At 46.7% G+C, this 15,453-nt stretch overlaps 2 protein-coding genes across 3 annotated transcripts in view; both read right to left on the bottom strand.

The window, feature by feature from the left end:
* Positions 1-15,453, bottom strand: part of LOC115578282 (zinc finger protein 287-like) — a 33,317-nt gene that overhangs the window by 14,657 nt on the left and 3,207 nt on the right. The window lies entirely within an intron of this gene.
* LOC115578259 (gastrula zinc finger protein XlCGF57.1-like) overlaps positions 54-15,453 on the bottom strand; it is a 47,419-nt gene continuing 32,019 nt past the window's right edge. The window contains exons 5-7 of one of the 2 annotated variants that reach the window (XM_030411120.1): positions 13,858-13,933; positions 3,883-3,915; positions 54-2,502 (exon numbers count right to left, since the gene is read on the bottom strand). In XM_030411120.1, coding sequence (XP_030266980.1) covers positions 1,259-2,502; positions 3,883-3,915; positions 13,858-13,933 — 1,353 coding nt within the window. In that variant the 3' untranslated portion in view covers positions 54-1,258. The remainder of the gene's footprint in view (positions 2,503-3,882; positions 3,916-13,857; positions 13,934-15,453) is intronic. The other variant, XM_030411117.1, reaches the window with a different exon arrangement.

Raw genomic sequence — 15,453 nt, 5'->3', positions numbered from 1 at the left:
GTGGAAGACGACGGTAAAATATTTCCTTTCTCTAACACTAGATTTATTTATGCCTGAATTTTTAAGGTGTGGTGGCTTTTATTTTGCCGTGGCGGTGCGCCACAGTCAATTACATGTAGAGGAAACCCTGGATGTAAACTATAAATAAAACAATCGTGTGACTTGATCTTTGATGAAAATAACTTATTCTGTGTCACAGTTTAAAACTCTTCACGTTTCGCCCTCAGTGCTTTAAGAAATCTAAAGTGTAGGGCTGCCACGATTAGTCGACTAGTCACGATTATGTCGACGCGTCGTTTTTTTGTTTTTTTTAACTTTGTTTTTCTCTCAAAACTGCTGCGGCACCTTCCACGGTAATGGCTGCAGCCTTCCCGCAGGCTGCAGGTCCGACTCCGCCCACAATACCATTTTAGGATCAGTGTGCCGGCCGTCTCTGAGCAACACAGAGTCCAACTTCCTCGCTGACTTTTCTTCCAGCTCTCTCCTGCTTCGTCCAACTCTCTGTGTATCTGTTTCTGTTTCTCCTCCCGAGCTCCGGTCTCTGTATGCGTATGGAGTGTGGTAGTATAGTACGGAGCTAACGAGCTCCGGGGCCTGAGCACGGAGCATTAGCCCCAGTAAGCACAGCAATAGAGCAGCTAGCTTTTCTCGCTTGTTGTGTCGCTCCGAGCCGGGCTGCAGCGCTCCGGGTCCGCTCCCTGAGCTGTGTACCGCCGCTGTACACGCATACAGAGAACTGAAAATAAAGGAGAGTGCTTGGAGAAAAGTCAGAGAGGAAGTTGGACCACGTGCGAAGTTATGAAAATATGCCTGTAACTTGATAACAGCGGTCTGTATAAACTACTACGTATGTTTGATGCCAGAGACAAATGAAGGAAAGGAAAAACCTACAAAACCTTAAGTATTTGTTTTTGTGTTGTTTAGGCCAGTGCCTTATCCTATTTTACTCAGCTGTTTGCACTTTATGCTACACAGTTAAAGAATTGTTTGTTGCTACAAGCTGCATATTTCATTAAAGGTTTAATGAACTATCATCTTAATTGTCTTTATTTTTAGTTAGCATATACCTTTAATACTTCAAACTGAAAGCTAATGATGGTTATATAAGAGCAGCTGCATGCTGGTGCGATAAGCTGTATGTTTTACATTCAATTTACGTATGATCCGATTAGTCGACTTATCGAAAAAAAAAAATCGGTGATTAGTCTACTATCAAAATAATTGTTTGTGGCAGCCCTACTAAAGTGTCTCCACAGCTTCACTTATTCCTGCTTCCCTCCCCGACACACTTGTGTTTATTCAAGATATGTCGCCGGGTGAATCTTTTATTACAGACGCTGCAACTAAACGGTTTCTCTCCTGTGTGGGTGATTAAGTGTCGTCTCAGAGTTCCATGTTGCGCAAAACTTTTACCGCAAACTGAACAACCGAACCGTTTCTCCCCCGTGTGGACTGTCATGTGTTTCTTCAGATGTCCCCCTTCGCCAAATCCTTTACCACAAACTGAGCAAGTAAAAGGTTTCTCACCATTATGCATTCTCATGTGTTTATAAAAATTGCTACTGAGACCAAAACTTGCTTTACAAATTGAACAGGCGTACGGTTTTTCTCCTGTATGAACTTTTAAGTGTGCCCTCAGCGTTGAGCTCTGTGCGAATGTTGTGCCACAGACGGAACAACAGAAGGGTTTCTCCCCTGTGTGGATCGTCATGTGAGTTTCAACGTTTCTCTTCCATTGAAAAGTCTTCTCACAAAGTGGGCAGCTGAAACGTTCTGCTCCTGAGTGAAGGTTCATGTGAGCCCTTAATGAGTTCTTCTTATGGTAACTTTTACCACAAACTGAGCAACTAAATGGTTTCTCTTCTGTTTGTACTCCATTGTGTTTCTGCAGATGTCTTTCATAGCCAAAGCTGCGAGCACATTCAGAGGAGCTGACTGATGTTTCTCCCATATCGTCACTTCCAGGTACTTCATTCTGTTGCAGAGAGTTTAAACCTGAATGAGGTCCCCTGGTCCCGATCCATTCATAACTGTCATCAGTCTCAGCTTCAGAGGCGTCGTGATCAAGCTCTGGGTCAATGACGTCATCAATGTCAGGTTCAAATGAGTGTGATGTCTCATCACAAGTAGCTGGTTGTACACGTCTGTCTGGATTGAAGTTCCTGGCTGATTTGGGTCCTCCACAGACCTGCACATCAGGTTCTGTTGTCCAATGCTTTGCATCTCTGATTTCAAAGACAGTTTGTCTTGGATGAAGCTGTGAGGACTGAGGTCTCTCTTCATCATCGTCTTCACTCTTCACAGGGACGGGGGTGAAGGTGAACTTGGTGATATCAGCCTCGTCCAGCCCTCGAAGCTGCTCTCCCTCCTGGTTTATCCAGAGTTCCTCCTGTTCCTCTTTAATGTGTGGCAGCTCTGGTGGGTCCTCCTGGTCCAAACTGGAGTTCCACTCCTGCTGCTCAGGAGGATCCTCTTCTTCACTCCCCAGCAGCTGCTGGACGTCTGTGGAGGATAAAGAAATATAAACATGTTTCAGAAAACTGTCTCTGCAAAAACAGACCTGAAAACGACCTGTAGAAAGTCACATGGACATCATATCAGTAGCCGTTTTTAGACAGAGCACCAAGCCGCCAATTTGCCCGTCCTTTTGGCAGCTCAGTCTGCGGTTTTAGACAGAGGGCGGCAAATTGGGGGTCTGTTTTGGTCTGCAGATTTCCGCCTCGCATGCTATCTAAAAACGAGGCGGAAATGTGCCGGCCTCTGCGTGAGATGGGCGGAGGTGTCAATGACCTGCACTGTTGTGCGACCCACAGCTGGGAGTTTTAAAACCAGGAAACAGCTGATCACAGCAGTCAGGCCATCACTTCATCCGCAGACATTAAGATGAACAACTGGACAGCTGCTGAGATCCAGGAGATGCTAGTGTCTCCTAGGTCTCTCTAGCTGTTTGGTTGTGTTAGCTTGATGTTGTGTCGGCAAGCTAACTTTCACTACTTTCAAATTAAAAGCCCCGCCAAGAATGTAAAGCTCTTATTTTGAAGACAAATTCTATGTCACTGTTCACAGCCCAACTTCGAGCTTCGCATCATGTCACATGTTTACGCCTACCTCAGAGGCGGCTTTTGGAAAAGGAGGAATATTACACCTCCGTTTTAGAAAGACAGGCTGGCACATTGCCGTCCTTAGCTTGGAGCAAATGTGCCACCTTTTCTATCTAAAAAGGGCTTGTGTTTCACTACAGTTATAATGTCCGTATCTGTAGAATACGTCACAGACATGCAGTGGAAACAGGACAGTTTGTTTCCTGTGCGCTCTTTTTCTTTTGCTTCCTTCCTCCCTCTCATTCCCCCCTCCTCCTCAATCATGTCATCTTATTTATTGATAATCATCAGCTGTCAAACACACACAAGCATCCTGTGTGGTGCCTCAAATAAAGAAGTTTTGCTCTGTGCCAGAGCTTCATGGCCAAACAGTTTTGAACAAAAATGTAATCGTGATTATCTTGTCATGATCGTGAGAAGCACAAATCGTACATGGAAATAAAAGAGGAATAATCACCCAACCCCACAGAGTGGCAGTCGTTTAGACTGGACAATGAAGACGTTTTAGGTACAAGCACAATGATGCTGTCATGAGGCAGGAGGGAAAAGTCTCCTATGAGAGTGAGATGTTAAAAATGTCAGTAATAACACGTGTTTTTAGTTCACAGCCAGATTTATTATTTGGACCAGCAGCCTTATTCATATCCACTCTCAGCAGCTGTGGTTCCTGACAGCTTCACTGTCTCTGCTGTAAATGTGACAATAAAGACCTAGAAGTGGTTAAGTGATGCAGAAGATGTCAGCTGGTCTCAAGTGAGAATAAGAAGTAAACAGAACCGACCTGTTCTGTGTAACTGGACCTGAGGCTGGAAAACTGCGTCCAGTAGTTTCCGTTGTCGACACAGTTCCTCCTCGTACTCTGCTATCGTTCTTTCAAACAGCTCAAATATCTCTTCAGCAGCCGCAGTTAGTCGCTGCTTCATAAAAACTCTCAGCGTTTGGACTTTAGACATTTTCACGGACTCACACAAACTTTTCCTCCAGAAACACTCCGTTAAAAACTGTCTGCTCACTCTGATGTGCGCTGTGTTTACAGTCCGCTCGGATCCGTCTATTTCCTGCTAACAAGCTAAGTTAGCTTCATTAGCTCCGCAGGACAGCAGCAGATTATTCAGATGTTTGCCATGATAAAATACGACAAACAGCTCAGAGTCTCTTCAGACAGGTTTATATAAACATCTTGGCTCCGTGAAAACTAGTTTTCTATTGAAGCTTTATCCAACTGACACCGTCTCCGTCTACTTCCTGCTACCAAGCTACAACACCTTCTACATCAGCATTTAGCTTCTTCTTAACGAATAAATGTCGATGAGTCTGAGATGAAACATCCCGAAGTTCACACAGAGTCCACTGAAACAAGTTCATCTATTCCGCCTCTGAAGTTTCACTTTGATTTGATCCAACAGTAACGGACCTTACCGCTACAACACAACGAACACAGTTAGCATGTTAGCCACCGTACGTACAATTGTTTCCGGTACCACGTTGGTTTTTCAAAATAAAGTGTGTAGTGTTGTAGGCGTCTCTCTTCAGTGAGAATTAATCAGGTTAGAAACATGCATATATGTTCTGTTAATACAGAGAATACCAAAAAATAAAGTTACTACAATGTTTATATATTAACAGAATATTATTAGTGAAACATTAAAATACAACAACACATGTTTGTAGTCGTCTAGTGTGGAAATACATACAGGTGCATCTCAAAAGATTAGAATATCATGGAAAAGTTTCATATTAATTTGGACCAATTACACATAAATAATGAATACTGATAAGATGAGTACAATAATAATAATATGGTGTACTTGATATGGTTTGACTAGAATAACACAAACACTGAATGTGCAGTTTAACAATTGTTTAAAAAAAAGAAGAATTCCACACCACCACACGTTTTGCACTTCTGTGAGATGCAATAAGCGGATGGCGCTAGTGTTGTGTATGAAAGATGCTGGACGAGAGGTTTATGCACGCAACTCTCTTAACTTTCGATCAAAACGAAACCTAACTATTTCTGACAAAAACAGCTGCATACTAAACCTGCAGCGAGGCATTACCAAACGTACACAGATTAATTCGTCCTGAACGGTCATACTAGTCTCGTGCCAGTAACGTTACTCCAAAACATGAAAACAGGGAATGACGGAACGGAGTGCATAAAAAAACAAAGTTCACACAGTTTTCCGCCCCTCCTACACACCGCGCTGATTCGCTAGCACACAACCAAAAAGAGAATCCAATGGCTCAGACAGCCGACAGCCAACCTTCTCAGACTTCGCATGTTGAATCGGAGCAGACAACACCTGCGCGGCTCCGAATGCTTCCAATGCCGCTGAACACACCAAACAGATTTGTTCCCGACCTCGTCCGAGTCTCTCCAAATGCTTCAGATGTCCAACGGTTGGGCCGGCGTGTTCCAGCCTTAACATAGTTTCAGACTATTTAAAGAACTACAAATCGCTGAATACATGTAAAAACCCAAACTCCCTTTAAATGAGGAGACTTATCTTTAGGGATGCACTGATTAGGAAATTCTAGGCCAGTATTAATATATTAAATTATTTATCCGATCACTGACGCCAATGTTTATTTATTTTTGTTGATATTTACTTGATATTTAACCTTCAACCAAATTAACTGATCAGTGTTTGAGCAAGTCTTGCGCCAGTATTTCAGTCCAGCAACAAAAAACAGGATCAACAAGTATCTCTGCAGCTTCGTTTATGTTTGCTGCTCCCACTAACACACTGAGTTGTGCAAGCGGAGTGAAAATTTTATTACAACGGCTGCAGGGAAACTGTTTCTCCTCCGTGGATCGGCAGGTGTCGTCTCAGATGAGCCTTTCGTGCAAATCTTTTCCCACAGTCTCTACAACTGAAAGGTTTCTCCCCCGTGTGGACTCTCATGTGTGCCGTCAGAACCTTTCTGAGACTGAAACTTTTGTTACAAACTGAGCACGAGTGAGGTTTTTCTCCCGTGTGAAGTCCTCTGTGTTCGGTCAAAGACGATTTATGTGTGAATCTCTTACCACAGACGGAACAGCTGAACGGTTTCTCCCCCGTGTGGATTCTCATGTGCCTCAAGATGTTATATCTGCACTGAAAAGTTTTTTTACAAATTGAACAGCTAAATGGGTTCGACCCAGTGTGGAGACTCATGTGAGTGGACAAAGAGCTGCTGTCACTGAAACTCATTGTACAAATCGAGCATGTTAAACGTTGTTCTCCTGTATGAACTTCCAAGTGTTTGGTCAAATTTACCCTCCATGCGTATCTGATACCACAGACAGAACATCTGAATGGTTTTTTCCCAGCATGGATCTTCATGTGTTTCACAAGGTTTTTTCTCCACTGGAAACTTCTATCACAAACTGAGCAGCTGTAACGTTTTTCTTCTGAATGAAATCTCATGTGTTCTGTTAAAGAGTTTTGCCAGCGGTATCTTTTACCACAAACTGAGCAATCAAACGGTCTCAATCCTGTTCCACCTTTACCTTCCACGTCACTTACAGGTGCTTTATTGTGATGCAGAGAGTTTAAACCAGACCGAGGCTTCCTGGTGTCCTCCCAGTCCCAACTGTCATCAGACTCAGGTTCAGAGTGGGAAATCTTCACATGAGCAGCTGGATGTAAATGACTATCTGGATCAAAGTTTCTGTCTGGTTCTGGTCCGCCACAGTCCTCTCCATCAGCTTCTGTTTTCAAATGCTCTACATCTCTGATGTCTTCGGTTTTGATTTGAAGAAGCTGTGAGGACTGAGGTTCATCATCATCTTCTTCACTCTTCACAGGGACAGAAGTGAATGTTAACTTGATATCAGCCTCCTCCAGCCCTCGAAGCTGCTCTCCCTCCTGACGGGTCCAGAGTTCCTCCTGTTCCTCTTTAATGTGCGGCAGCTCTGGTGGGTCCTCTTGGTCCAGACTGGAGCTCCTCTCCTGCTGCTCAGGAGGATCTTCTTCTTCACTCCCCAGCAGCTGCTGGACATCTGTGGAGGATAAAGAAATATAAACATGTTTCAGAAAACTGTCTCTGCAAAAACAGAACTGAAAACGACCTGTAGAAAGTCACATGGACATCATATCAGTGTTTCACTACAGTTTAATGTCCGTATCTGTAGAATACGTCACAGACATGCAGTGGAAACAGGACAGTTTGTTTCCTGTGCACTCTTTTTCTTTTGCTTCCTTCCTCCCTCTCATTCCCCCCTCCTCCTCAATCATGTCATCTTATTTATTGATAATTATCAGCTGTCAAACACACACAAGCATCCTGTGTGGTGCCTCAAATAAAGAGGTTTTGCTCTGTGCCAGAGCTTCATGGCCAAACAGTTTTGAACAAAAATGTAATCGTGATTATCTTGTCATGATAGTGAGAAGCACAAATCGTACATGGAAATAAAAGCGGATTAATCACCTGTCAACATAGTTGAGATCCATTTACTCCTGTCTAATATAAATACCAGTATGTACACACACACATGGAGACAGTGTCAGAAAAGTTGAGAGTCATACACTCCTGTCAGACACAAATACAAGAAAGGGACATTATACTTAGTCCTGAAATGATTCTGAAATATATCAAAACTTTGCTTGCTGCATTGTGTTTGCCATAAATTCATTGGAAAGTGTTAAACCATTACATTACAGGTATGTTGAAATAGGAAGTGAAGAGGAAATGGCGACATGGGGTGTCTGTGAAAAAGAGGAAGTGTTACACTCAAGGTTCCGTCTGTCATTCTGTCTCTGATGATCATTTTTGATTAAGTATTAACTTTGCAAAGTTAAAGGAGGTTTAAGGTGTAACCATGATGTATTGAAGTTTAGAGATCTAATGAAAATTGGTAAGGAAACGGTGTTGAGGTGAGGTCATGAGAAAGTGTTAAAGAACTGGTCAGGTCAACGTGAGGCTGAAAAGGATGTGTTGAAATCTGATCACGCTTTGGGCACGGGCACAGTGACCGAGGAGTGTTGGATCATTATGAAATCGTCAGCCGTCATCAAGGGACTATTAGTCACTGAACGGAGAGATGGTGGGAAAATGTCCTAATAAGGACATAAAACCGTGCCACCGTCCAAAGCAAGAGAGAAGCGTTATGAAATCTTAATCAAGGGGTTATCAACCAGTGAATGGAGAGATGCTGAAAACATGTCCTAATAAGGACACAAAACCAATAATCTGAGGAGCACGGACTAAAGTTCGTTCTTCCACTCGCTCAAGCCTTGAAGAAACACCTGAGACAGAGAATGTGAGCAGCCTCAACATCGCAGAAAGGACTTCATGAAATCTTCAGCAGAAACAGACCAAGGAATTACGAGCATAATGGATTAACCATTTTTGCCAACATGTTGTGGATTACAATTTGGATATTGGAGTACTTTTGTTCACGCTGCTGGTGTGAAGTTCGGACTTTGAGGAAGTTACGAGACCTCGGCCGGGGTTGTGATTTGCCTCAAGGACTTGGACTCTCAGCAGGAAGGGAAAGGCAAGCCATAGAAAGACCTGACCCTCTCCAACTCACCTACATTTAAGTATTTCTGACCAGGCCTCAGCTATTTTAGTTTAATTTGTTAATTACAGTATTATGATTTATCAATAAGGATTTTTTAAAACTCCTCCTTGAACCGGCACCTTATCGTGGTGGAGGGGTTTGAGCACCTGAATGATCCGAGGAGCTATGTTGTCCGGGGCTTAATGCCCCTGGTAGGGTCTCCCAAGGCAAACAGGTGACTCTAGCCATGGGGACATGGAATGTCACCTCACTGGGGGGGAAAGAGCCTGAGCTGGTGCGGGAGGTTGAGCGGTACCGACTAGAAATAGTCGGTCTCACCTCCACGCACAGCCTGGGCTCTGGAACCCAACTCCTTGAGAGAGGCTGGACTCTCTTCCACTCTGGAGTTGCCCGCGGCGAGAGGCGGCGAGCTGGTGTAGGCTTGCTTATAGCCCCCCAGCTCAGCCGCCATGTGTTGGAGTTCTCCCCGGTGAACGAGAGGGTCGTTTCCCTGCGCCTTCGGGTCAGGGATAGGGCTCTCACCGTTGTCTCGGCTTATGGGCCGAACAGCGGTGCAGAGTACCCGGCCTTCTTGGAGTCCCTGGGAGGGGTACTGGAGAGTGCTCCAACCGGGGACTCCGTCGTTCTCCTGGGGGACTTCAACGCCCACGTGGGCGATGACAGTGTTACCTGGAGGGGTGTGATTGGGAGGAACGGCCTCCCCGATCTGAACCTGAGTGGTGTTTTGTTACTGGACTTCTGTGCTAGTCACAGTTTGTCCATAACGAACACCATGTTCAAGCATAAGGGTGTCCATATGTGCACGTGGCACCAGGACACCCTAGGCCGGAGATCAATGATCGACTTTGTGGTCGTGTCATCTGACCTCCGGCCGTATGTCTTGGACACTCGGGTGAAGAGAGGGGCTGAGCTGTCAACTGATCACCACCTGGTGGTGAGTTGGATCCGCTGGCGGGGGAGGAAGCTGGACAGACCTGGCAGGCCCAAACGTATCGTGAGGGTCAGCTGGGAACGTTTGGCAGAACCCTCTGCCAGGGAGATCTTTAACTCCCACCTCCGGGAGAGCTTTGACCAGATCCCGAGGGAGGCTGGGGACATAGAGTCCGAATGGACCATGTTCTCCACCTCCATTGTTGACGCGGCTGTCCGGAGCTGTGGCCGTAAGGTCTCCGGTGCCTGTCGCGGCGGCAATCCCCGAACCCGGTGGTGGACCCCGGAAGTAAGGGTTGCCGTCAAGCTGAAGAAGGAGTCCTACCGGGCCTGGCTGGCCCGGGGGACTCCTGAGGCAGCTGACGGGTACCGGCAGGCCAAGCGTGCGGCAGCACGGGCAGTCTCGGAAGCAAAAACTCGGGTCTGGGAAGAGTTCGGGGAGGCCATGGAGAAGGACTACCGGTCGGCCTCGAAGAAATTCTGGCGAACCATCCGGCGCCTCAGGAGGGGGAAACAGTCCTCCACCAACACTGTTTACAGTGGAGGTGGGGAGCTGTTGACCTCGACTGGGGACATCGTCGGGCGGTGGAAGGAATACTTCGAGGATCTCCTCAATCCCACTGACACGCCTTCCATAGAGGAAGCAGAGGCTGGGGACTCAGAGGTTGACCCATCCATCACCCAAGCCGAAGTCACTGAGGTAGTCCGTAAGCTCCTCAGTGGCAAAGCACCGGGGGTGGATGAGATCCGCCCTGAGTACCTCAAGTCTCTGGATGTTGTGGGGCTGTCTTGGCTGACACGTCTCTACAGCATCGCGTGGCAGTCGGGGACAGTGCCTCTGGACTGGCAGACCGGGGTGGTGGTCCCCCTATTTAAAAAGGGGGACCGGAGGGTGTGCTCCAACTATCGGGGATCACACTCCTCAGCCTCCCCGGGAAAGTCTATTCCAGGGTACTGGAGAGGAGAATTCGGCCGATAGTCGAACCTCGGATTCAGGAGGAACAATGCGGTTTTCGTCCAGGCCGCGGAACACTGGACCAGCTCTATACCCTCCGCAGGGTGCTTGAGGGTTCATGGGAGTTTGCCCAACCAGTCCACATGTGTTTTGTGGACTTGGAGAAGGCATTCGACCGTGTCCCTCGTGGCATACTGTGGGGGGTGCTCCGGGAGTACGGGGTCGGGGGCCCTCTGTTAAGGGCCGTGCGGTCCCTGTACTGCCGGAGCAGGAGCCTGGTTCGCATTGCCGGCAGTAAGTCAGACCTGTTCCCAGTGCATGTTGGACTCCGGCAGGGCTGCCCTTTGTCACCGGTTCTGTTCATTACTTTTATGGACAGAATTTCTAGGCGCAGCCACGGGCCGGAGGGGATCTGGTTCGGGAGCCAATGGATCTCGTCTCTGCTTTTTGCGGATGACGTGGTCTTGTTGGCTCCTTCGAGCCGGGACCTCCAGCATGCCCTGGGGCGGTTTGCAGCCGAGTGTGAAGCGGCTGGGATGAGAATCAGCACCTCCAAATCCGAGGCCATGGTTCTCGACCGGAAAAGGTGGCCTGCTCCCTCCAGGTGGGAGGAGAGTTCCTGCCTCAAGTGGAGGAGTTTAAGTATCTTGGGGTCTTGTTCACGAGTGAGGGAAGGACGGAGCGTGAGATTGACAGACGGATCGGTGCAGGGGCCGCAGTAATGCGGTCTTTGTATCGGTCTGTCGTGGTGAAGAGAGAGATGAGCCGAAAGGCGAAGCTCTCGATTTACCAGTCAATCTACGTTCCGACCCTCACCTATGGCCATGAACTCTGGGTCATGACCGAAAGAATAAGATCCCGGATACAAGCGGCCGAAATGAGTTTCCTCCGCAGGGTGGCAGGGCGCTCCCTTAGAGATAGGGCGAAGAGCTCTGTCACCCGGGAGGAGCTCAGAGTAGAGCCGCTGCTCCTCCACATCGAGAGGAGCCAGCTGAGGTGGCTCAGGCATCTGTTTCGGATGCCCCCGGGACGCCTCCCTCGGGAGGTGTTCCTGGCATGTCCCTCCGGGAGGAGACCCCGAGGAAGACCCAGGACACGCTGGTGTGACTATGTCACTCAGCTGGCCTGGGAACGCCTTGGGGTCCTCCCGGAAGAGCTGGAGGCAGTATCCGGGGAGAGGGAAGTCTGGGTGTCCCTGCTCAGGCAGCTGCCCCCGCGACCCGGCCCCGGATAAGCGGAAGAAAATGGATGGATGGATGGATTTTTTAAATAATTTTTAATTTTTATAATGATTGATAGCAATTGAAACAAGTATTGCCCTGTATGCTTTGCTCTTGCTAAAATCTATGCAATAAAACCTACATAATAAAGTTAAAGTTAAAGTTGTGGACATTGATTTTATGTCTCTTTGATTGGAAGTAAAAGTCAGGTGTTAAGTGTGCAAAATATCTTAAAGGTTCTTAAAGGTTACTCTAGACTACCAAATTGAAACAGTCCCTTAGGGTTTACCAAAAGCCCTTAAAATCCAACCTAGCACCAGACCAAGTGCACAGATCATTTAGAGGAGAGCTGCCATAATGGGCATGGCTGGTGGCTGTATCTGACACAAGGGCTTCATGTCAGGTGCCAAACCAGAGGAAGCAGGGTAGACGTTTGGATTCGGGCAGTTAGAAGCTAGGCGAGTCTCCTCCCCACCAGCTTAAGAAATCCCTATTCAAATTGTCAGTTTTTAAGCAACCTCTTGTAGGTTTAGGGATCTAACCTTTTAAACGGAGAGCTGGTCGGGTGCCTCCTGGACAGGGGTAAAACTCGGGATCTAACAGACCCAACCCCACAGAGTGGCAGTCGTTTAGACTGGACGATGAAGACGTTTTAAGTACAAGCACAATGATGCTGTCATGAGGCAGGAGGAAAAAGTCTCTTGTGAGAGTGAGATGTTAAAAATGTCAGTCATAACACATGTTTTTAGTTCACAGCCAGATTTATTATCTGGACCAGTAGCCTTATTAATATCCACTCTCAGCAGGAGTTCCCTCACAGCAGCTGTGGTTCCTGACAGCTTCACTGTCTCTGCTGTAAATGTGACAATAAAGACCTAGAAGTGGTTTAGTGATGCAGAAGATGTCAGCTGGTCTCAGAGTCAAGTGAGAATAAGGGCGTTTTCACACCTGCCTTGTTTAGTTCGGTTGAATCGAACCCTGGAGCGTTTACCCCCTTGGTGCAGTTCGTTTGGGAAGGTATGAACACATCAATCGCACTCGGGTGCGAACCAAAACAACCGGACCGAGACCTTGTTGAAGAGGTGGTCTCGGTCCGGTTCCAAAGGAAACTCTGGTACGGTTCGTTTGTGGTGAGAACATGATCCAACCTCGACACGAACCAACTGCAGGAAGCAGCAGTGCTTTCCACTGGATACGTGTCCGCTGCGTTACAGCCCGATCAGGTGTTTTGCTCCGCCGTCCGGTAACCCCCAGTTGCGTTTTGAGTCGGACACGGGGCAGTACAGTAGACAGCTGCTGTCGGGAGGCCAAAGAGTTCCCGCGATAATTACATGATCACTCGCGACCGCAGTTATAGGACTGTGTTATAAAAACAACAACACAAAGTGTTCCCGACCAAAGGATCAGCAGAAGAGCTTGTGTTTGTCTCTTTTTTGAGATTTGTGCTCTGGTGTTTTATTTTGAAAAGTAACCGGACGTCATAATGTTGTTGTTTCAGTGCTTGACTTCCTGTTTGCTCGGTGCTAAATTCAGCTGAATTGCTGCCTTGTTTTCGAAATTCAGACCAATTAGAGAGCAGCTTCCTCGCACATCACACATTTTGGTCCACTTATAAATTCTGCCGTGTGAACACAAACCAAACTCGAGTTAATATGCAAAATTGTAACAAAATTGTTCCCTGATTCGGACCAGAGCAAACGAACTATAGGTGTAAAAGCACCCTAAGAAGTAAACAGAACCAACCTGTTCTGTGTAACTGGACCTGAGGCTGGAGAACACTGTTGCCAGATTGGGCGGTTTTCCGCCCAATTGGGCTACTTTTGTTGACGCCAGGCGGGAAAAAAATACATTGGGCGGGTGAATAAAATTTGGGCTGCTTTAGTCCACATTTGGCGAGTTTTTAATATTGTGAAAACAGCACTCTGAACTGCGGGAGCCCATCAAGAGGAGCAAGTTAAATAGAACAGAAAAGCGGCAACCCCATCCCCCAGCTAACGGCAAGGAGCGGCTCCCCCCACACACACAAACAAGGGTGTTTGGCAACTTCGTGATTTGGGCTGGTTTTTAGTGGATTGGGCGGGTTCTAAGATCTGATTGGGCTGGAAACTGTCAATCCGATCTGGCAACACTGCTGGAGAACAGCGTCCAGTAGTTTCCGTTGTCGACACAGTTCCTCCTCGTACTCTGCTATCGTTCTTTCAAACAGCTCAAATATCTCTTCAGCAGCCGCAGTTAGTCGACAAACTTTCCCTCCAGAAATCACTCTGATGTGCGCTGTGTTTACAGTCCGCTCAGCTCCATCTATTTCCTGCTAACAAGCTTAGTTAGCTCCTTTAGCTCCGCAGTACAGCAGCAGATAATTCGGCTGTTTGACATGATAAAAAACGATGAACAGCGCAGAGTCTCTTCAGACAGGTTTATCTGAACATCTTGGCTCCGTGAAAACTACAGTTTTCTATTGAAGCTTTACCCGACTACCACCGTCTCCGTCTACTTCCTGCTACCAAGCTACAACACCTTCTACATTAGCATTTAGCTTCTTCTTAACTAATAAATGTCGATGAGTCTGAGATGAAACATCCTGAAGTTCACACAGAGTCCACTGAAATAAGTTCATCCATTCAGTCTCTGGTGTTTCACTCTGATTTTATCCAACACTAGCTCTTTTTAGATAAAAAAGGCGGCACATTTGCTCCAAGGTAAAGACGGCAATGTGCCGGCCTGTCTTTCTAAAGCGGAGGCGTAATATTCCTCCTTTTCCAAAAGCCGCCTCTGAGCTAGGCGTAAACATGTGACGTGACACGAAGCTCGGAGTTGGGCTGTAAGCGGTGACATAAATTTGTCTTCAAAATAAGAGCTTTACATTGCACCCCATAGAAGTTTAGAACTGGGTTCTTAGCGGGGGGCTTTTAATTTGAAAGTAGCGACCGTCCTTAGCTTTCCCACACAACAGCAAGCTAACACAACAAAACAGCTACAGAGACCGAGGAGACGCTAGCATCTCCTGGATCTCAGCGGCTGTCCAGCTGTTCATCTTAATGTCCGCGGATGAAATGATGGACTGACTGCTGTGATCAGCTGTTTCCTGGTTTTAAAACTCCCCGGCTGTGGGTCGCACAACAGTGCAGGTCATCGACACCTCCGCCCACCTCACGCAGAGGCCGGCACATTTCCGCCTCGTTTTTAGATAGTAGTCGAGGCGGAAATAAGTGTACCCTCCGAGGAGGAAAATCGGCGTACCACAACAGACCCCCAATTTGCCGCCCTCTGTCTAAAACCGCGGACCGAGCCGCCAAAAGGACGGGCAAGTTGGCGGCTTGGTGACCTGCCTAAAAACGGCTAGTAACGGACGTTACCGCTACAACACAACGAACACAGTTAGCATGTTAGCCACCGTACGTACAATTGTTTCCGGTACCACGTTGGTTTTTCAAATTAAAAGTGTGTGGTGTTGTAGGCGTCTCTCTTCAGTGAGAATTAACCAGGTTAGAAATATGTTCTGTTAATACAGAGAATACCACAAAATAAAGTTACTCCAATGTTTATATATTAATAGAATATTATTACTGAAACATTTAAATACAACAACACATGATGTTTGTAGTTGTCTAGTGTGGAAATAAATACAGGTGCATCTCAAAAGATTAGAATATCATGGAAAAGTTTCATATTAATTTGGACCAATTACTCATAAATAATGAACAATGATAAGATGAGCACGGTAATAATAATATG

Source organism: Sparus aurata, unplaced genomic scaffold (assembly GCF_900880675.1).
Source record: "Sparus aurata unplaced genomic scaffold, fSpaAur1.1, whole genome shotgun sequence".
NCBI classification, from domain to species: domain Eukaryota; kingdom Metazoa; phylum Chordata; class Actinopteri; order Spariformes; family Sparidae; genus Sparus; species Sparus aurata.
Note: the sequence above shows the minus strand (reverse complement) of the source record. Positions and strands in the feature narration are given on the sequence as shown.